This window comes from Mastigoproctus giganteus, chromosome 2 (genome assembly GCF_048544385.1).
Source record: "Mastigoproctus giganteus isolate SK-2022 chromosome 2, ASM4854438v1, whole genome shotgun sequence".
NCBI lineage: Eukaryota > Metazoa > Arthropoda > Arachnida > Uropygi > Thelyphonidae > Mastigoproctus > Mastigoproctus giganteus.
Window position 1 is genome coordinate 172006572 of NC_143576.1, and position 24348 is coordinate 172030919.

General features: G+C 36.5%; 1 protein-coding gene across 1 annotated transcript in view; it reads left to right on the plus strand.

Moving 5' to 3' along the window:
• melt (ventricular zone expressed PH domain-containing protein melted) overlaps positions 1 to 24348 on the plus strand; it is a 283797-nt gene that overhangs the window by 20577 nt on the left and 238872 nt on the right. The window contains exons 3-4 of the mRNA XM_090368782.1: positions 17602 to 17746; positions 21298 to 21472. Of these exons, the coding sequence (XP_090224908.1) occupies positions 17602 to 17746; positions 21298 to 21472 (320 nt within the window). The remainder of the gene's footprint in view (positions 1 to 17601; positions 17747 to 21297; positions 21473 to 24348) is intronic.

The window sequence follows — 24348 nt, forward strand, 5'->3', positions numbered from 1 at the left end:
TTCTAGAGTAGCTTTATATTCCTAGTTACGATACTTAGTTTAAAGTTTAAATTAGACAGAGATTTCGTAGATATTACTTAGTATCGGTAACGGTATCAAATCCACGTGTCACAAATTGAACGAGAGGTCTTTTAACCAAATTTAGTCGATTTATTAACCAATTGTTATATCAAATTATCTTCTATAAGTAGATTATAGATCTAGTCAGGATCCTTAGTTTATTCTAAATTGAGATAGCGAGATTTCGAAGCTAATCAATACTTACGGGTCCGTAGAAATACCGTTCGTGAATTCCCGCCATTTTTACACGATAGCATAAGCTTAGTGTAGTATACTGCATAATATAATATTGTCAATTAATCAGTAAATCTATTAATCTTGATAAACTTTATTGTCAGTTAAATTGTATTTTTAACTCTATATATATATAACGACTTAATCGTAACAAATAAGTAATACATAACTATAGTGGTACACGTGATACGGAAGTTGTATAAAGGGAACACTAGATACCGAAAAAAAAAAAAAAAAAAAAAATATATATATATATATATAACATAACTGTTTTGGGATATAACTTAAGGATTTAATTTTTGTTTTAAATTTTATTGAATTAAATTGGAATCATGACTCTGACCAGAGCAGCAAAGCAAAAGGCTCAAGCTAATGGGAATGCTGTGGTTCAGGGGAGAACTGAGGGGGGCAGTTGCCCTCTGAATCACAGTCTATTAAAATGCACTGTTTGCTTGATGTTTGCGGAGCAGTCGGGTACGGGACATGATACTGCCAAGGGGGATGTCTTTGTGTGTGCACGATGTAAGGAGTGCAAGGAAATCAGGCGACAACTCAGCGTTGTTATGGGCCTTTATGAGACCTTGAAGGACAGGGTGGATGCCCTCGAAGGAAATAAATTGAGGGGCCCAACAAGCTCTCAGCTGCCCACATCAACGCCAGAGCTTGCACTTGGTCATCAGGCAACACAGGGGCAGCCCCCTAGGCAGAATGCGCTGGTCCCACAGGAACTAGTAGTTGTTGGTGACTCTATTGTCAGGGAAACGGGGAACATGCTTTGTAAAAAGGATAGGTGGAATAGGACCAGGGTATGTCTGCCAGGGGCAAAGGTTGATGACGTTGTAGAGCGGATATCATCTTTTAAGGGCACAAAAGGTGATATAGTTGTACACGTTGGCACTAATGATATTAAGAGTAGGAGACCGGCGGAATTACTTAGCAAGTACAGGTCACTGTTGAAAAAAAGCCGTGAATTAGGGTTGAACTTGAAAGTGTCTGCAATTCTGCCCAGACACGATAGGAGGGAGTATATGATGAGAGCCTTGTCGATCAATTCGGCCCTGGAGGGATTGTGCAAGGCTCAAGGGGTAGAATTTTTTTCAGCCTGGACTGTACTTGTTAACAGGAGAGATTGCTTCTACAGGGATGGGATACACTTAAATAGAAAGGGTGCAAGAATTTTTGCTGATGCTGTCGAGGCAGTGTTAGGTGGGTCGGAAAACTGCTAGTTGGGGGGGATACAAGGACTAATAGATTAACAGTAGCCACTGGCAGAGGTGGAAGTGATTCTTGCACTGCTTCTATTCAAATGAGCAGAAGTCTGAAAAACAAGATGCAGGATATTTCAGAGACTGCTGGTAGTCATTGCGTTACAAGTAAACACATGGGTTGTGTTAGGGTAGCTAAGAATAGAAACAGGTGTATGTATACCTGCGTGTACACCAATGCTAGGAGTTTGGTAAATAAATTTGATGAATTTGAGGTATTGCTCAAAACATCAAAGGCAGATATTGTTGGGATATCAGAGACGTGGTGTCACACAGATATAAGTAATGCGGAACTGGAATTTGGGGAATACAATGTATATAGAAAGGATAGACAGGACAGGAGGGGAGGAGGGGTTATGCTATTAATTAAGAAACACATAAAGTCAAAGGAAGTGAAGCCAGTTGACATCGCTGGACAGGGCAGTGTCGAGTCAGTTTGGTGTGACATAAGCATAGGGAAATCAAAATTGAGAGTAGGAGTGTGCTATAGGCCTAATGACTCTGAATGAGTATAATAAGGAACTGTACAGGGAAATAGAGTGGGCCAGTAAATCAGAGAGTCTTATAATGGGGGATTTTAATTTCCCAGATATTGACTGGAATTTGTGGGTTGGTCACTCGCACACTAGCAAGGCTTTTGTGGATTTATTGGATGATTGTTTTCTACATCAGCATGTTCGTGAGGCAACAAGAGGGAGCAATACTCTTGATCTGATTATCAGTAGTGATTCTTCATGCATTAAGAACCTGCAGATAAATGAACCACTAGGTGGCAGTGATCACAGTGTGTTGAAGTGTGATTTACTCAAGGAGGTAACTACCATCAGAGGTAAAGGGAAGGGTTTTTGTTTTCGTAAAGGCGACTATGATGGTCTGAGACAGTATTTAAATTCTATACAGTGGGACCAACTGATGATGTTACCAACAGCAAACTCAAAATGGGAAGCATTCAAGGAACTAATCTTGGTGGCTACCAGGCTTTACATACCAACTAAGAAATATTGTTCAAGGTTTAGGCCTAAATGGTTGTCAGATGGACTAATGAGACATGTGGCAGAGAAGAAAAATGCATGGGATACATACAAATTAATGGGTGACATGGAAGCCTATGATAGATATAAGTTGGTCTGTAACCAAATCACAAAGGAGATTAGGCAGGCAAAGGCAGACTACGAAAAATCCTTGGCAAAGGATGCAAAGAAAAACAGAAAGCAGTTCTTTACATACTTGAACTCGAGAAGGAAAGGGATGAATCAGATTGGTCCACTGGATATTGATGGTTCAACAGTTGAGGATCCTGCTCAGGTGGCTAACAATCTAAACGAGTATTTTGCATCTACATTCACGCATGAGGAGTTATTCAGGAAGGAGAATGATGTAGGTAAAGTAAACATTGGCAGTGAGCTGGATGATTTTGTAATAACTGAGAGGAAAGTGGAGGAGAGATTGTTGAGGATAAACATAAAAAAGGCACCTGGGGTGGATGGGATCTTTCCAGTTATATTAAAGGAGGCAGCAAAGGAAGTATGCAAACCCCTAGCCATAATTATGAGAGCTTCTTTGGACTCAGGGGAGGTACCCATAGACTGGAGATGTGCAAATGTAACCCCAATTCACAAAGGAGGATCAAAGGATGACACAAGTAATTATAGACCTGTTAGTTTAACTTCTGTTCCAGGTAAATTAATGGAGGCACTGGTTAAAGAAGCACTGCAGGATCATCTAGACAAGAATTCAGTTATAGCTCAGACACAGCATGGTTTTGTTAACGGCAGGTCTTGCCTGACCAATTTTATTGGATACTATGATGTAGTCACAAAAGAACTGGATGCAGGGAATAACTTTGATATTATATATTTGGATCTTAGAAAAGCTTTTGATACTGTTGCACATGGAAGACTGCTGCACAAATTGGAGCAGTGTGGCATTGGAGGCAAATTGCTGCTATGGATAAGGGGATGGTTGAGTGGCAGAAGACAGAGAGTGGTAATCAATGGACACTGCTCAACGTGGACTAATGTTATTAGTGGAGTTCCTCAAGGTTCAGTGTTGGGTCCATTGTTGTTTTCGGTGTTTATGAATGATATTGATGATGGGATATCAAGTTTAATGTCTAAGTTTGCAGATGATACAAAGGTTGGCAGGGTCGTTAAGGACACTACTGACGCTATGCTGCTGCAACAGGATCTGGAAAGGTTGAACAGATGGGCTGAGAGGTGGCAAATGAAGTTTAACATTGACAAATGTAAAGTACTACATATGGGTAACAGTAACCCCAGAGCAATGTATCAACTCTGCGGTACTACACTGACAGTAGTGGAGAATGAAAAGGACCTGGGGGTAATTGTGCAGGCAGATATGAAGTTCTCTGAGCAGTGCAGACGAGCTGCAAGAGTAGCTCATGGTGTCTTGTCAATGATATACAGGAATTTTTCTAGCAGGGATAAGGAGGTGATTATTCCCTTGTATAAGGCAATGGTTAGGCCACATCTTGAGTACTGTATACAGGTCTGGAGGCCTCATTTCAAGAAGGATGTAGAGCTGCTGGAACGGGTACAGAGAAGGGCAACAAGATTAGTAAATGGAACAAAGGGTTGCTCTTACGAAGAAAGGCTTAAGTTTTGCAAATTACAGAGTCTGGAGACTAGGCACCGGCGAGGTGATCTGATAGAGGTGTATAAGGCTTTGAATGGTTTGAGCATGCTCAATGCCAATGGGATTCTTCATCTTTCTCAGAATAATCACCTCAGAGGGCATAAATTCAAATTGAGGAAGGACGGATGTCGGATAGATGTGCGGAAATTTGCCTTTGGCCAGCGGGTGGTTGGTTGGTGGAACCGACTTCCATCACTTGTTGTTGAAGTTGATAGCCTAAACAAATTTAAAGCTCAACTGGACAGGTATTTCGAACGAACGGAGGGGTGAAAGGGGAGAGGGTTTTTTTTTTTTTTTTTTTTTTTTGGCTGATGCTGAATAAGCTTGCTTTCTTGCATCATATGCCTCTACTAATGCTAATGCTAAGTATTTATAGACAAAGTTTTCGAAGTCTTACAATTTCATAAGAAACTAATGAAAGAAACCTATAGAAACCTATGGGGAAAATAGACTTCAGACACATTTGGAAAAGTTGCTCATAAATCGGTTTATATATTTAGTAAAGCACGATAATGTACATTAGCATATATATGCATAAAGCACCTGTTGTCTTCTCCAAGTCCATCCTTATGTCTCTTTGTATGTCTTCTTGTAATAACTCAATACTTAATAGATGAATTTTAATAAAATTTTATATTTTGCTTTTATATTTTGGAAAAATCATCTGTTCAGCTATCCCAAATTTTATTAAAATTGGACCACTGGAAATTCTGTAATCATTATTTCTTTCCCTGCCATCCACATGCAATAATTAATAAATCTACCCCCAGTGGCTGAATTTTGATGAAATTTTATATTTAGGTATTTTAGAAAGCTTGTCAAGCCATCTCAAATGTCATTAAAATCAGACCACTAGAAATCTGCCAATTATTATTTCTTTTTTCATACATATTACATAGGCTATCCATATATATATATATTGTAGCTGAATCATTGGATATTACGTTTGTTTCTGTGCACTTATTGTAAGGTTGAATGGACAATATGACATTTCTGTGCATGAAATGCTTAGTTTGTACATATTTTTTGCTTATTTTTTTGTTATAAATCGTGAATTATTACTATTTATTAATGTGCCTGAAATTTAATTTCCTGTATGTTTTAACTAACTTAACTTTATTTTTGGCATCAAATTCTTTTGCTGGTTTCTTGGTCAAATAAACAACTAACCACAATAATGAGGCTATCAGATTATTGTAAGAAAAGGTGGAGGACAAAATAAAAAAGAGTAAAAAAAAAAGCAGAAACTATGAAACAGATACTAAGCTGGCATGAAAAGCATATCTTCAACAATAGCATATAAAAACTAGTTCTGTTGTAATTACCATTACTAGAAGCATATGAGGCAAGAAGGCACGCTTAACAGATGGAAGTTTGTTCCAGCAATCAACCACCCAGTGGCTAAAGGGAAGTTTCTGCACATCTGTTCTGCAACTGTCTTTCCTCAACTTGAATTTATGCCCCTCAGTTGTGTAATCTTAGCAAGAGGAAGAATTCCATCACAATTGAGCTTGCTCATACCGTTCAAGGCCTTATACACCTCAGTCAGATCACCTTTGCGGAGGGCTAATCTCCAGAAGCTGCAATTTGCAGAACTTATGCCTTTCTTGGTAAGAGCAATTCTTTGTCCTTCCTAAAATAACTTCTGGACATGTATGCAATACTCAAGGTATGGCCTGACCATTGCCTTATACAAAGGGGTAATTGCCTCCTTATCCCTGCTAGCAAAATTCTTGTATATCATTGGCAAGACCCCGTGAGCTGTTCTGGCAGCCTGACTACACTGCTCAGAAAACTTCATATCTGGCTACGCAATAACCCTCAGGTCCTTTTCATTCTCCACTACCCTGAGTGTAGTACCATACAGTTGATGCATTACTCTGGGGTTATTGCTACCCATATACAGTACTTTGCATTTTACAATGTTAAACTTTAGTTGTCACCTCTCAGCCCATCTGCCCATCTTTTCTAGATCCTGTTGCAGTAGTGTACTGTCATTAACAACAATGCCAAATTTTATCATCAGCAAACTTGGATATTAAGTCTCTTCATAAGTATCATTGATAAATGCAGAAAACAACAGTGGACCCAACACCAAACATTGGGGGACCCATTAATAATGTTAGTCCAAGAAGAACAGTATCCATTGATTACCACTGTCTTTTCCCACTTAGCCATCCCTTTATTCATAGCAGAAACTTTCCCTTAATGCCATACTGCTCTAATCTGTACATCAGTCTTTTATGTGCAACAGTATCAACAGTATTTCCTCATATCCAAGTATATGATATCAAAATTATATTTTTCCCTCTATTTCTTTTGTGACCACATCATAGTATCCAATCAAATTGATCAGACAAGACTTCCCCTTAATAAATCCATGCTGTGTGTGTGTGAACTATAACTGCAGTCTTGTCTAGATAATCCTGCAATGCTTCTTTAACCAGTGACTCCATTATTTTCCTCGGAACAGAAGTTAAACTAACTGGTCTAATTACTCATGTCACCCTTAGATCCCTCTTTTTGAATTCGGGATACATTTGCACATCTGCAGTACAAGGAGAACTCTCCTGAATCCAGAGATGCTCTCTTAATAATGTCTAAGGGTTTGCTTACTTCCTTTGGTGCCACCTTTAATATAACTGGATAGATCCCATCCACCCCAGGTGCCTTTCTTATGTTTAACTTCAACAATTTCTCCTCCACTTTGCTCTCAGTTATTATAAAATCCTTTAGCTCCCTATTACAGTGTGATAAACTTCTGGCATTCCCCTCCTTAATTAACTTCTCATGTGTGAATGTAGATGCCATATATTCATTGTTTGTCAGCAACCTGAGCAGGATCATCAACAGTTGAACCATCGATATCAAGTGAACCAGTTTGATTCATCCCCTTCCTTCTAGAGTTTACATAAGTAAAGAAGTCTTTGCTATTCCTCTTTGCATCCTTTGCTAAAGATCTCATAATATGCCTTTGCTTGCCTAACCTACCTTTTGACTTGATTACAGACTAGCTTCTATCTACCATAGTCTTCTGTGTTGCTTGATAATTTATATGTACCCCATCCATTTTTGTTCTCTGCCACAAGTCTCATTAGTTCATCTGATATCCATTTAACCTCAACCAGGAAGAGTATTTTTTAGTTGGAACAAAAAACCTAAGTAGTTTCCAAGATTACTCCCTTGAATGCTTCCCATTTAGAATTTGGTCCCACTGTGTAGAATTTAAAACTGTCTGAGACCACTGTAGTCACCTTTGCAAAAGCAAAAACCTTTTCCTTTACCCTTGATGATAGTTACATCTTTAAGTAAATCACATATAAATACAATGTGATAAATGCCAACTAGTGGTTCCTTTATTTGCAGATTCTTAATGCATGAATAATCACTGCTGACAATCAGATTAAGAGAATTATTCCCTCTGGTTGCCTTTCGAACATGCTGCTATGGAAAACAATCCAATAAATCCACAAAAGTATTGCTAATTTGCGAACTTGTGGATTGGTCACCAACCCACATGTTTCAGTCAGTATCTGGGAAGTTAAAATCTCCCATTTATAAGACATTCTGATTTATTTGCCCAGTCCATTTCCCTGTACAATTGGTAATTGTACTCAACAGAATCATTAGGCCTATAACACACACACACACACACACACACACACACACACACACACACACACACACACACACACACACACACACACACACACACACACACACACACACACACACCTCCTCTCATTTTTCGTTTCCCTGTGCTTATGTAACACCAAACTGACCCAAATTGTACTGTCCACCCACATCAGCTGGATGGTTACCTTAGATTTTGTGAGTTTCTTAATAATAGCATACTTAACTAACCTCTTCTCCCTTTCTATTCTTTCTGTACACATTGTACTCACCAAATTCCAATTCTACATTCCTTATATCTGTGTGACACCATGACTCTGATATCCCAACAATATCTGCCTTAAATGTCTTGACCAGCATTTCAAATTTATTTACTATACTCCTAGCATTGGTGTACATGCAAGTATACATGCACCTGTTGCTACTCTTAGTTACCCTAACACAGCCTATATATTTACTTGTTCCATGATGACTTCCACCAGTACTTGAAATCCTGATCACCTTGCTTTCCAGGTTGCTCATTTCAATAGAAGCAGCACAAGAATCACTTACACTTCTGCCTGTGGCTACTGTTAATATATTAGTCTGTGAATCTCCCCCCAAGCTAGCAGTTTTCTGACCCACGTAACGCTGCCTCAATATTATCAGCAAATATTCTTGCACTCTTTCTATTTAAGTGTATCCCATCACTGTTGAAGCAGTCTCTCCTGTTGACAAGCATAGACCATGCTGAGAAAAATTCTACCCCATGAGTCTTGCACAATTTCTCCAGGGCCAAATTGATTGACAAGGCTCTCGTCATTTTTCTATACATTAAAATAATTTTCCTCCTAGTGATATTTATTCAACCAGTGGGAGAAGAGAGAGATGTGATTATGGGTAATACGTAAAAAAAAAAGTAAATTGCAGCCATTATCAACCCACTGCAGGATGGAAGCCTCCTCAACAATTCATGCTGAGGGAAATGGACCATAATCTGCCACGCTGGTCCAGTGCGGGTTGGCAGATCGGCCGTATTTAGCAGTCAGGGGCTTGAACCCCGGTCTACTCAAAGAGCGTGTGCCACTGCACTCCCGCTCCTGACCACTCGGTTACGGAGGCCAAATACGTAACAGAAGCTTTTTTTACTGTGGTATATTGTTTATCTAACATGGCCATGCAGTACCATGCTTGATTTCTATATGTAATGTATTTATGTATTCGTAGCAGAGGAAAAGACACACACAGTGTCGAAAGCTTCTGTATGTATTTTATTTTACTTCATTCAAAGAAGCGAGCACAGTGAGCAGGGGACAAAGCCTCCTAGTATTACATTAATTATATTAATGTTATATACAGCTTGATTGGAATTTTTTTTCCCTCCTTCACCACAAAAATAAAAAACATATTAAACTCTGCTATTGTTTTCTTTACTATTCATTTGATATATACAACTGATGCCCATTAAAACGTGATTCGTTATCATGCAGTTCCACTTATAATGCAATGCAAGCATGGCTGCATGTTGTTAACAGGAGAGACTGCTTCTACAGGGATGGGATACACTCGAATAGAAAGGGTGCAAGAATATTTGCTGATGCTATCGCGGCAGTGTTAGGTGTGTCGGAAAACTGCTAGTTTGGGGGGATTCGCAGACTAAAAGATTAAAAGTAGCCGCAGGCAGAGGTGAAAGTGATTCTTGCACAACTTCTATTAGAATAAGTAGCGACCTGGAGCGAGGGGTGCTGGGGTTTTCAGAGACTGATGGCAGTCATCGGGAAACAGGTGGGTATATGGGATGTGTCAGGGTAACTAAGAATAAGAATAGGTGCATGTATACCAATGCTAGAAGTATAGTAAATAAATTTGATGAATTTGAAGTGCTGGTCAAGACATCAAAGGCGGATATTGTTGGGATAGCAGAGACGTGGTGTCACACAGATATAAGGAATGCAGAACTGGAATTTGGGGAGTACAATGTGTACAGAAAGGATAGAGAGGAAATTAATTAAGAAAAACCTAAAATCAAAAGAAGTGCATCCAGTTGATATAGATGAACAGTGCACTGTTGAGTCAGTTTGGTGTAACATAAGCACTGCAAAAGCAAAAATAAGAGTAGGAGTGTGTTATAGGCCTAATGACTCGAATGAGTACAATGAACAGTTGTACAGAGAAATAGGGTGGGCTAGTAAATCAGAATGTCTTATAATGGGGGATTTTAACTTCCCAGATATTGACTGGAACTTGTGGGTTGGTCACTCACACACTAGTAAGACTTTTTTGGATTTACTGGATGATTGTTTTCTGCAGCAGCAGCATGTTCGAGAGGCAACCAGAGAGGGTAATACTCTTGATCTGGTTATAAGCAGTGATTATTCGTGTATTAAGAATTTGCAGATAAAGGAACCGCTAGGTGGCAGTGATCACAGTGTACTGATGTGGAATTTACTTAAAGATATAATTACCATCAGGGATAAAGGAAAAGGTTTTTGCTTCTATAAAGGTGAGTACAGTGGTCTCCTACAGTTTTTAAATTCTGTACAGTGGGATCAACTGACGATGTTACCAACAGTAAATTCTAAGTGGGAAGCATTCAAGGAATTAATCGTGGATGCTACTAAAAGTTTCATACCTATTAAGACATATTGTTCAAGGTTTAGGCCTAAATGGTTATCAAATGAACTAATGAGACTTGTGACAGAGAAAAAAAATGCATGGGATGCATATAAATTATGAAGCGACAAAGAAGCCTATGGCAGATATAAGCTAGTCTGTAATCAGGTCACAAAGGAGGTTAGACAGGCGAAAGCAGATTGTGAGAAATCTTTGGCAAAAGATGCTAAGAAAAACAGCAAGGATTTCTTTACTTATATAAACTGTAAAAGGAAGGGGATGAATCTGATTGGTCCACTTGATATCGATGGTTTGACTGTTGATAATCCTGCTCAGATAGCAAACAAACTGAATGAGTATTTTGCATCTACATTCACATATGAGGAGTTATTAAGGTTTGAAAATTGCAGAAGGTTTTCAAATTGTAGCAGGGTGCTTAATGATTTTGTAATAACTGAGAGCAAAGTGGAGGAGAAATTGTTGAAGTTAAACATAAGAAAGACACCTGGGGTGGATGGGACCTATCCAGTTATATTAAAGGAGGTGGCAAAGCAACTAAGCAAACCCTTAGCCATAATTATGAGAGCATCCTTGGACTCAGGGTAGGTCCCCACGGACTGGAGATGTGCAAATGTATCCCCAATTCACAAAAGGGGATCGAAGGGTGACAGGAGTAAATACAGACCAGTTAGTTTAACTTCTGTTCCGGGTAAAATAATGGAGTCACTGGTTAAAGATGCATTCCAGGATCATCTAGACAAGACTGTAGCAATAATTCAGACACAGCATGGGTTTTGTTAAAGGAAAGTCTTGTCTGACAAATTTGATAGGATATTATGATGTGGTTACAAAGGAACTGGATGCAAAAAATAATTTGGTATCATATATTTGGATTTCAAGTAAGATTTTGACACTTGCGTATGGAAGACTATTGTACGAATTGGAGCAGAATGGTATTAAGGTTAAGTTGCTACAATGAATAAAAGGATGGTTGAGTGGGAGAAGACAGAGGGTGGTAATTAATGGGTGCTGCTCTTCGTGCACTAATGTTATTAGTGGAGTCCCACAGGATTCGGTGTTGGGTCCTCTGTTGGTTTGTATATTTATCAATGATATTGATGAAGGTATATCCGGCTTAGTGTCGAAGTTTGCAGATGATACAAAGGTTGACAGGGTTGTTAATGGCAGTGTGCTACTGCAGCAGGAACTAGATAATTTGGGCAGATGGGCTAAGAAGTGGCAACTGAAGTTTAACCTTGACAAATGCAAAGTACTGCGTATGGGTAGAAGTAACCCCAGAGGAACATACCAACTGTGTGGTACTACATTTAAGGTAGTAGAAATTGAAAAAGACCTGGGAGTAATTGTGCAGTCAGATATGAAGTTTTCTGAGCAATGCAGGCAGGCTGCCAGGGCAGGTCATGGGGTTTTGTCAATGATATATAGGAATTTTGCTAGCAGGGAAAAGGAGGTGGTTGTCCCTCTGTATAAGGCAATGGTCAGGCCACGCCTTGAATACTGCGTACAGGTCTGGAGGCCTCATTTTAGGAAGGAAGTAGAGAGAAGGGCAACAAGATTGGTGGGTGGAATAAAGGGATCCTCTTACCAAGAGCGGCTTAAGTTCTGCAAATTGCAGTGGCTGGAGGTTATCTGATTGAGGTGTATAAGGCCTTGAATCGGTTGAGCACGCTGAATTCTGATGGGATCCTTCCACTTGTTCAGATTACGAACCTAAGAGGGCATAAATTCAAATTAAGAAAAGACAGATGTAGAATAGATGTGCGGAAATTAGCCTTTAGCCAGTGGGTGGTTAATTGCTGGAACAAACTTCCATCTGTTGCTGTGGAAGTTGATAGGTTAAATAAATTTAAGGAGGAACTAGACAGGCATTTGGAGTGAATAGTGTGATATTTTTTTTTTTGGCTGATGCTGCATAAGCTCATACACCTGCTTTCTTGCATCACATGCCACTACTACTGCTCTCGCTGAAGATTTCACCTGTATGTTTAAATTCTTTGTGTGCACGTGCCGATATTTTCAGTTTAACGTGAATCTGCGATATGCATTATCCTTTGATTTCCCTAAGAACTATAATGACTCGTAACTTTACTGCAAAGTGTTTGAATGTATATTTTTTTAAGAAGTTCACTGGATGCATGCAAAATCACATAAGTGATTTGCATACATGGCACAATCCTTTTGTTATTTCATACCAGTAACGATCTGTTTGATTTGTATTTCAAATGAACAAAGTGACAAGCTGTCGTGTTTTATTTATTGCGCTCATGCACAAAAATTGAAATAATCGAATAATCTAGATAATTGAAAACATTACTGGTAAAATTCATGATCCAGATGATGCATCTGAAGGCAATGAAGATGAGGAGCCAAAGCCACCACTTGAGATTTCGGAGGCACTTGCTGGTTTGCAAACTGAATTTCTTGAAACAGAAAAGGTAAATTCTCTTTCAATTTTACAGTTAAAATGCCTTATTGAAATTGTTAAAAAGAAACAAAGATGCAATGAAAGTCAACCCTTGATAGTTTGAAAAAAATGAAAGACTTGAAAGTAACGACTAAAATGTGCAACCGTTTGTTCCCTAATGTCTACTTAGTATATAGTTGAAAAAACACTGAGTGCATTGTTTTCCTTTTTCGCCCGAATTTTTGACTGTTTGTTAATTTTAAAGCACGAACATAAAAGTCAATACAACCTCATTGAAAAGCAGTTTTTATGACAAAAGGTGTGTATTTATAGTGTTTATGTATATTTTACAACATTGGTTTTTTGAATACTGTATTGTTCTTTGCATGATTTTTCTTAGACGTAGTATCACAATTATTGTGCAAAAAAAGAGATGAGAATGAGAAAAATTGATAGGACCTGTGAAGTTTGAATGTTGAAAAATGGCTAGAGTTTGCTAATGCTATCCTACTTATATTGTGATGCAATTCTTTTGATCTTTGCAATTCTTTTGATCAGTGGGTTTCACCTGTATGATATGTCTCTTTTTGAGTTCATCTCTATTCTGCATTTTAATATTTTATTTTGTCATGCCCTCTAATTGCTCTGATTTAATCTTTTGATGAAGTCTTTTTTTATATTCAGTTCGCAGTTCTAATTATAATTTTTGCGCCAGTAAAATCAAAACCAAACCAAATCTAATTATAATTAATGTATAGGCCCTAGTCTTCTTTTTTATAAAAATTAACTTCTGTCCCCTCTCCACAAAATATCTAAAAATGGTAATCCCCATTTCCCTTTCTTCCAGTTCAATTTTGAACCTGATAGTTTCATGTCTATTCCGCACATTTGGTAAACTTTCAATAATCCAGATTAATAGCAGAAGAGGTAGTACAGAATATAATTAGTTGCTAATGCTCCTAAAAACCAAATAACAACAAAATAATATAATCATGTGTAAATATTTTTAGATGATAATTCATAATGCATCAACATCTGTTAATTTAGTATAAGTAGTGACAAATGATGCAAGAAAGCAAACTTAAGAGCATAAGTCAAAAAAATCCCATATCACCTGCCCGTCCCCTCCAATAGTTTGTCTAGTTCTTCCTTGAATTTATTCAAACTACTGCTTCTACAACAACAATGGAAGTTTTCTCCAGCAATCAACCACCTGCTGGCAACATATGCTGCCTCATGTGTATAGTCTGAACACTAGGAACAATTCCATCAGCATTGAGCTTGCCAATCCAGTCAAAGGCTTAAACACCTCAGTCAGATTGCTTCATAGCTGCCTAGTTTTCAGAACTAAAGCCTTTCTTGGTAAGAGCAACTCTTTGTCCTTCCAAAAATGACGCCTCTGGACATGTATGCAATACTCAAGGTGTGGCCTAACCATTGCCTTATACAAAGGGATAATTGCCTCCTTATCCTTGCTAGCAAGATTCTTGTATATTATTGACAAGACCCCTTAAGCTGTTCTGGCAGCCTGGCTACACTGCACAGAAAACTTCATATCTGGCTATGCAATAACCCTCAGGTCTTTTTCATTCTCCACTACCCTGAGTGTATTACCATACAGTTGGTGCGTTACTCTAGGGTTACTGCTACCCATATACAGTACTTTGCATTTGACAATGTTAAACTTCAGTTGTCACCTCTCAGCCCATCTGCCCAACTTTTCTTGATCCTGTTGCAGCAGTGTACTGTTATTAACAACGATGCCAAATTTTATCATCTGCAAACTTGGATATTAATTCTGATATACTTTCATCAGTATCATTGATAAATGCAGAAAACAACAGTGGACCCAACATCAAACCTTGGGGGAACCCATTAATAATGTTAGTCCAAGAAGAACAGTGTCCATTGATTACCATTGTCTTTTCCCACTTAGCCATCTCTTTATTCATAGCAGCAACTTTCCCTTAATGCCATACTGCTGTAATCTGTACAGCAGTCATTTATGTGCAACAGTATCAAAAGCTTTCCTGAAATCCAAGTATTGATATGAAAATTATATTTTTCCCTCTATTTCTTTTGTGACCACATCATAGTATCCAATCAAATTAGTCAGACAAGACTTTCCCTTAATAAATCCATGCTGTGTGTGAACTACTGCAGTCTTGTCTAGATAATCCTGCAATGAATTTTTAACCAGTGACTCCATTATTTTTCTCGGAACAGAAGTTATACTAACTGGTCTAATTACTCATATCACCCTTAGATTCCTCTTTTTCAATTGGGGATACATTTGCCAGAGTAACAGTTTTCCTACCCACCTAACATTACCTCAATGGCATCTGCCAATATTCTTTTCTCCCTTTTATTTAAGTGTATCCCATCCTTGTAGAAGTAGTCTTTCCTGTTAACGAGCGAAAACCATGTTGAGAAAAATTCTACCCTATGAGCCTTGCATGGTCTCTTCAGGGCTTAATTGATTGACAAGGCTGTCATTATGTACTCCCTCCTGTTTGTCTGGCAGAATTGCAAGCACTTTCAGTTTCAGTCCTAACTTGTGACTTTTATAAATGTGTCTTTATACTTTTTTTTTTTAGATCCTCAGATCTCCTACTCTTATGAACTAATATCATTAGTACCAACTTGTATAACAGTATCACCTTTTGTGGCCTTAAAATATTGGTTGCTCTACAATCAACTTTTTCCCCTGGTACCCATACCTTCCTACTCCAACTTTTATTTTTGTATGATATATTTCCCATTTCCCTGACAATTGAGGCACAAACTATAGGTACTTCATTGTGGGACCAAGGATCACTGCTGTAGAGGATGTCATTATGTTATCTGATGCTGGGGCATGTACTCTAGAATTGGGCCAGGTGGCTGAATTATTGATGGGTTCCTCTCTTTTAATCCTTTGAGGGCATCAACCCTATTCTTCAAGCCCTCATATAAGTCTATCAGAACACCGAATTTGCACTTATCTCGTCATTCTCTTTCCACTGCTCACACAAGGCTGTCATGTCCTGCTAAAGGTAGCTTCACAAAGCGGGCACACATAACATAATTGCAATTTGTAGAATTGCCTTCTGAAGTTCTTTCCCCAAACCAAAATATTTCCACTTTGAGCAGAATTGAGCCCTTTAATTTTGTTTGATTCTAACTTTAATTTAAAATCAGCTCACAAAACTAAGATATTGAAAAGAATAATATTACACTAATCCTGCTTATTTGACTGTAGTACAAACTATACTATTTTAGATTACTTTACATACTAAGTTATAAAGTTACATTATAAAAAACTTGTAATGCTATAAATTTGCAGTTCATAAGCCTAACCAAAACACTTTTAATAATGATTACACTGCTACAAAACTACGTAAAAACCCTCCACCTATATCGATATTATAACAGTGGTGGCAGAGTACGACTACCACATACCACACAGCTAAATTCAAATCAGAAGTAAAAAAAGTCCAATAATCTTTAAGCAATAAAGGAAGTTTTACTTTTTACTTAATGGCTTCCAAAAGAGCATTGCACTCCAGACGGTATTAGTAGTAGTGCCAAATGATGCAAGGAAGCAAGCTTTTACAGAATAAGTCAAAAAATAAAAAATTGTATTAGAAAAAAAAAATTTATGAAATTGTTTATATTCAAAATAAAATTGAATTAGCAGTATTTTTCCCTATAGCACAATGGGGCCACAGGCTTTTGCTGCATCTGTACCCATCAAAAAAAAAAAAAAAAGTAAAGAGTAGATAAGAAAATAGTCAAATTATATGCTTCCCTCCTATGTAATCCAGTTGAAAATTGGTGAAATAATGAGCACTGTAACTCGTGTGGTATAAGCTTATGAAGGGAATTAATATTTACCTTACAAGGTAGTGAAGCATTTGACTATTTAAGCCATCACTGGAAGACACTTTTTAGCATTGTGTATAGGTCATCGAGTAATATTCTCTCTCTCTCTCTCTCTCTCTCTCTCTCTCTCTCTCTCTCTCTCTCTCTCTCTCTCTCTCTCTCTCTCTGAAATTAATATTTTCGAAATTCACTTCCTTGTATTCTTTGGCCATTTCAACAGTAACTAACACAAGTTTCAAAATCGCAGTTTTAACAGGATTAGTTAATTACAGGTACACCTTCATTGGGAGTAGGTTTTTAGTTAATAATTTTTAATTCTTTGCTTTCATGCATTAAACCAAATGGAATTTGGAGGTGAGTTTTGTTAAAATATAAGAATATAAGAAGCTTTAGCTGAGTTAGGTTAGAATAAAGTTTTGCTTAATTTTTAATTTTTGCACTTAAAGTTAATTGACACAAGCAAAGTAAAAAAGTGTTTTACAAAGGTGCAGAACTTTGTCAGCCCATTTGACATTAAGTTAGTTATTACTTATAGTAGTATATTAAAAATACAAACTGATAACAATAACAGTGGCTTTAGCATTATTTTTGCAGTGTAAATATTTTTATAGATGTCTTGTAGCAAATGAAATTAAACCTAAGTCTTGATTAGCATTGTTATTGCATTCATTTCTTGGTGGAGAATCGATATTTTATACAAAATTTTGTATATAATATTGTTGGAAAAAATTCTGCACTAAGACAAACTCAGAAAATGTAAACAGGAATGGGAAAAAGATTGCCATGAAAAAGAAAAAAGAAAATATAGTAATTATATCATGTGATTATAAATGCTAATTTGATATCTTTTTTTTAAAAACTGAATTTTTTTAGGGATACAGAAACCATTGAACAGCATGCACCTGCTATGGTATCTTTGTTGGAATCTTGTCTCAATCATGACCTTCGACCATCTCCCAAAGATGAAGATCCTCCTCATGCCAAAATCGCATCTGATATAGTGAGCTGCATATTTTTGGTAATTTTACCTCATAATTTATAATATAACATTCAGGTATTTCAGAAGTATCATTTCAATACGAATGCCCAGATATTTATTGATCTGTTATGGTTTTTCTTGATTTTAAATTTCAAATCACGAAAGACTGTGATAGTATCAGTCACTTTGTTATATTAATGCCTATCATCTTTATTGGGATTATTAACCTATCTTCCACTAATAATGAGATAATCCTTAATAATTTTTGTGAGCTAATGAAATTACCATTTGCCTGTATATCCCTAATGACTTTTGTGTTTACAGTCTGGTCCAAGCCAACTTTCAGTATACCAATGGATACTACAACAATAATAGATTGGTTTTCTTTTCATTCCCACCTTGTTTCGAGATAGATTGGTTGAAATAAACCCTGATTAAAATAAAAATTTAATTATAAGGAAGACCATTTTAGAACTCCTGTGTTTACAGTACACTCCACGTTACAGCACAGGTATACCCCACTTAGCACCATTAATTGGAGGAATAAAAACAGTGCTAAGTGAATCCATGTTGAGATGTGTCCAGGGGAAATAATTTTAACTGGTTGGCATGACCAATATTTCTAGATGATTTTTAAGGCACCATTTCTCTTCATAGCAATATTAAATGTGGTAGGAACATTTTAACCTTTAAATATAAAATTTCAAATGCATAAATTATGCGAGAAAACTTACCTTAAAATTATGGAACCTTAAAATTATGACAGCTAAAAATGGGAGGAGAAGAAAGAAGGGCACATGTGGGAGGAGAAGAAAGAAGAGAAAAGAAAAGAAAGAGAAAACATCAATAATAAGGCATCAGCCTGTTTAACTCTAGGGGCTCACATCTGGTGATGTGAGCCCCTGGTGGCTTGGCACACCCAAGGTCCTGAGCTGGATATCATCATTCTTCTCTTTCTTGGTGATTCCCTTCTACTTTTGACTCTCTCTCTCTCTCTTTCTCTCTCTCTCTCTCTCTCTCTCTCTCTCTCTCTCTCTCTCTCTCTCTCTCTCTCTCTCGGGGTAACTCGGGGAATTTTTTTTTTTTTTTGGCTGGTGCAGCATAAGCCTCAGGCTTCCTTGCGCCATATAGCTAATAATAATAATAATTTTGGGCTGATTGTTGGTGATATTTTCTTTTTTTTCCCTTCACAGTCTTTTTAGCTGTCACTTCTTTTTATACATTTTCTTTCTGCCCCTCTTTTTAGGGTTCGTAGTCTAACGAAGGAGCCTTATAATGTCACTCACTCGGTTGTATGTCCGATGATGTGTCACAGCATTGTATCTCTGCAACCACTCAACCTATTGACTTGAAATTTTGCATGGGTTTGTTTATCATGTGGGCCAACATAATGCCATATTGATCGTTGTTGACAAAAATTTGTCTGAGAATTGGGGGATGTGGGGGGGACAAAAATGTTGTCTACAACCTATAGCTTATTATACACCATGGGAAAAAGCTCAACGAGTAGGTTTAAAATATTTTTAACTACACTAAGGTAAAGAGATTAAAAATGGCAGCGCCAAACAGGAAAAATGTGAGTAATTTTCGTATCCCTTCCCTTCTATTTCCGTCACTAATGGAGCTAAAGATTTAAAAATCACATTAGCTGTGCGTTATTCGATGCTTATCAAGGGAAAACTATTCTGATTGAATTCTATAATTTACTTTTTGTGTTAAAATTAAAAAACCAATTTTTTATTGCACTTCGATAGCGCTCTTCCTTTTACTAAATAACTCTCCTTTTGGTGACAAAAAAAGGTTGTTAGTTAATAATTCTATAAAGGTCATTTATAAATTTTGTGATGAGAATTATTTTTTAACAATTTTCAAAGCTGGAGTTGTTCTGGCAAGGTGGTACTCAGAGAGCCAGTGTTGAGGTAGCAGTGGTGGGGAGGCGCCTGCACTGAGTCTTGCACGGCGCTCACCTGCCAGTCGCCTCTCCCTCAAGACTTTAATCGCTTCTCCAGGAAGAAGTCTGAGTCACTTCTCCCACCCTTGTCATTCACAACAACTGGAAAGACTCAAATAGACAATGTTTTTGTTAGTTCTTCAGTTTTAGGCCAAGCCTGGGTACTAGAAACTTTTTTTTCAGTTACCATCTCTCTATTTGAGATACTACACTAACTGTCATTTGTGTCTATGGACCCTTCATCCTGAGTGCCCAGAACTCAGTAGTTGACCAATTTATTTTTCATTTCTTTTCCTTCTGTATTCACATTTGCCATTCACAGTGGTTTGTCTCTGTCCTGCTTTTTAGATGACTGTTTTTTCTCATGTTTAACTATGATTATAAGCCATACTTCTTTTTCTTCAGTTGTTAAAAGAGCCAATTTGCTTGGCTTCTTTTTGTGTATTGCTTTTATTTGATGTATATATGCTTATCACTATTAATGCTGGTAGTGGAAAATGATGCCAGGATGCCTGCTTGTAACAAACAAGCATCAGCCAGAAAAAAAACTATCTACCTTATCTGTCCATCCCCTAATAAATGGTCTAATTCTTCCTTATATTTTTTCAAACTACCCATTTCTATAACTCCAGATGTTTGTTCCAACAATCAATTACTGTCTTTCTGAAAGCAAATTTTCATGTATCTGTGCTGCATCCATCCTTTTTCAGTTTATGTCCCCTTATGTGTGTGTTATATGAGAAAGAGTAAGGATACCATCATATTTAGATTATTAATTTCATTTAAGCCCCAAACACTAAAATCAGTTCTCCTTTCATGTGCCTAGTTTCCAAGTATACCCATTCCAAGAGATTCACATCCTTCTTAAAATGAGGCTTCCAGACCTGTAGTGGTACTCAAAATGCAGCTTATTCGTTACTTTTCAATTTGGGATAATCACCTCATTGTCTCTGTTAGCAAAATTCCTGTAATCTTTCATTTTATTTCTCTGGATTTGCCAATTGTTACAAAAATTTTATGTAATTTTTACACTTATGCACTGGAAATTTTTCACTTATTTCCAGTGCATATGGATTCCCCCCCCCCCCCCCCGGATTCATTATGATTCTATTTATGTAAAATATAGCAACATCAAGTTTAATTCACTTAAGTTCCATTCTTTATCTTGATATCCTTGGAAGTTTTGTTGGTTTTTTTTTTTTGGTAGGTGGGGAATTTACTTTTTTTTTTTTTTTTGTGAAAAGCCTGCAGACCAACAATCTGAATTTGATATCACATTACTAGACCTTAGATCAGCTTAAAAAGCTTTACTTCTTTTTTATACAAATAGAGATAAACATGTGATATTGAATTCAGAGCAGTTTTCTTTTCACTTAATTCAGTCTTTTTTATTTATTTTTATATATTTCAAAATTATTGATATCATGCAGTGTTAATGTAACTATTTCTCATGTTAAAGACTTGTGGAAATGTGGACACTGATATTGAATAAATTTTAAGTTTTAAAGCATGATGAATAATTACAGTTAAATTTATGCTTTTAGTCCTACATCGGCTTGTTATGTCAGTGATTTACATTTAGTTACTTTTTTATTTTCATTTAATCTTTTTTGACAGATTTTTTTCTCCCCCTGTTTAGAATCACAATAAGAAGTTGGTGATGAAGCTAGCTTTACCAATTGCAGTGAAATTTCTGCACCGAGGAAACAAAGAGTTAAGTCGCAATTTGTCAAGCTACCTCTCCTTGGCAGCTATTAACAATGCAGAACTTCTAGCTCCACATATTCAGCCAATTATAGATAGCATCATTAGTGGTAAAGTATTAATTCTTCCCCCCCCTTTTTATATAACTCCTAGTGGTTTACTGTGAGATGTAGCCAGTGAATGGCTATCTGTTATTAGTTTATTGCTTCAAAAGATTTATTAAAAAATAAATAAAAGAACAAGCAGCTGCTATGCTTTGAAATAAGACATGCTTTTCCATATTCAGAATTTTATTCAAGATATCTTAAAAGGACCATTGAATTATCTGGAGTTTTATCTAAAAATTACTTTTCCTAGTACAGTGGGCATCTTTCTGAGGTTTGCCAAATTGGTTATTATTAGCAATTTTAAATGTTCTATAAAAGACTACAATAGTAAGAAATCTATTAAGGCTCTCTCTCTCTCTCATACACACACACACACCTCAGCACTTGGATACTTAGGTACCATCAGTGAGTTAGGGTTGAGAAGGGAACATATCAGAGTTGAACAAAGAAGAAATGTCCATTGAAGCATCTGTAGAGAAGGTATGCAGTACCCAGCTAAATATCTGTATGATGAGGAATAAGTGAATTTCTGAGAGAAAAGATAGGATGTTATTTCATATGTTAACCAAGTTGTCTTCTGAACAGAGTTGATAATTTTTGGAAAAGGTTTTTGGGATACTGCAAGGATACTTGTTCTCAGATGTGGGAACAAGTATTCTTTTAGTAAAAGAAATTTGTACTTGTATGCTGTAAAAAACTTGGTGCCAAGGGTTGCTTGAGTTTGGCTGCCATGCTGAAGAAACTTATTAAAGAGAGAAAAGGTAATATGCAGCATTCAAAATAAAGTTTTAAACATGAAGTCGTTCCTATACCTATGTAGTATATTATAAAAATGAGATATAGTTAATGCATTTAATTCAGTGTATAGAGAGCTTAGAATATTTTTAATATTAGTACCGGCAGTTTTTAAGTGGATGAAGTTGATTTGAGACCAAAATATTAGTACCGGCAGTTTTTAAGTGGATGAAGTTGATTTGAGACCAAAACATACTTATGTCAGGGCTGTTAATAAAAGAAATGGCTATGGAGTATGCATCTTTTCTGGGGCACAAAACATTCCAAGCCAGTTCTGGTTGGCTGGACAAATTTAAAGAGTGTCATGGCTTACTAGAAAAAGTTTTTTGACGAAAGTGTAGTTGCAATCGAAGAAGACTATACCCATTGGAAAGAAACAGTTTTGAAAAAAAAAAATAATAAAAAAATACGGAGGACTAAGAGTCCAAAGAATTGTATTCAACGTTGATGAAACATGTCTATTTTTTAAATGTTTGCCAAACAAGATACTTACTTTTGAAGGTGATAAATGTTTAGGTGGTAAAAATAGTAAGGAGAGAATTACACTTTTGGTTGCAAATATGGCTTGTAATGAAAAACTGAAACTTTTGGTTATAGGCAAAAGTAAATAACCTCGATGTTTCAAAGAAGTAAAGTCGTTAGAGTTGAACTACAACAAAAAAACTTGAATAACAAGTGAAATTTGAGTAATGGATTTTAAATTTCGATAGAAAGATGACGAAAGAAAACAGAAAAATCACATTGATTGTCGACAACTGCCCTGCCCACTTTCACTCGGTAATTTTGAAACTTACAAGTGTCGAAGCTTATTTTCTTCCTTCTGAATAATTGATCTTAACTGCAGCCAATAGACCAAGGCATTATCAAGAATTTGAAAATGCATTACCGAAGGCGCATACTGAAAAAAATTATACTGAGAATAGAAACCAACCAACCTATAGATTCTGTTATAGATTTGCGGATGTGCATATCAGAGTTGGTGAAAGTGTGGAGTCAGATGTGATGGAAACAGTGATTAAGAATTGTTTCGCAAAAGTAGGTTTTGCTGAAATGCTAATTAACAGAGATGAGAGGGATGAACTACTAGAAGACATTGAGCAATCTTGGGAAGAGTTCCAAGCGAGGTTTGATCAGTGTAGAAATTGTTGACAAATTTTTAGTTTATAATGATATCATAGCAGTTCAATATCCAAGTGACTCCAACATTTTAGAGCATATTTAAAGAACTAGTGACAATATCAACGATGAGTTGGATGAAAACGAGGGCAATATTAAATCTTCCAAACAAATGTTGGCAGCATTTGAAATTTTGCATTGAGGCCTTCAGTGGGAAGAAAATGTAACAAAAAATATATCTGAGTGTTTAAAATTTAAACAAATGCAAACATTTTTATGAACAGTGTACAATAGAATCCAGTGTACAACAAAAAAAAAAATAACCAAATATTTTATGACATTAATTCTTAAAAGTGTACTTATAAATTTTGGGCATCATGTAAGTAGTAATTTCTTAATATGTATGCATTAATAAATTGTTTTAAAATGTTAGAACATTTATTCATTCCCATCTTTTACTATATTTCTGAATTTACAGTATTTTTCATTGTTGAAAAGGTCATATTTCTTTATAACAAAATTTCTGTATAACAAATTTTTTCAAGGGAACAATCGATTTTGTTATATAGAGGTCTGACTGTATGTAATGTATGCTATATATGTAATGTACAAGCTTAGAGTAAAAAATGTGAAATAAAGTGAGATATAAGCAGATATAATGTGTGAAATTAGATTCCGTAGAAGTGTTGTGTATCTAAAAAAATTTTTTTTGTAATAAATAGTTACAAAATAAGCAAAAAGTTACAAATTAAACCAAGAAGTAGGTGATTTAGACCAGTGCTTGGCAGTAATGCTGAGGCCAAAAGTGTGTGAAATGTCATAATGAGATACACAATGCCAACCACAAAAAAAAAAAAAAAAAGCACTATATATCATTTACAGTTTCTAGATTCTAGTTTTGAAAATTTTTATCACTAAATGCCACTGTCATTTAACCTTAGATTTCATTAGCCCACATATTTAGTTTT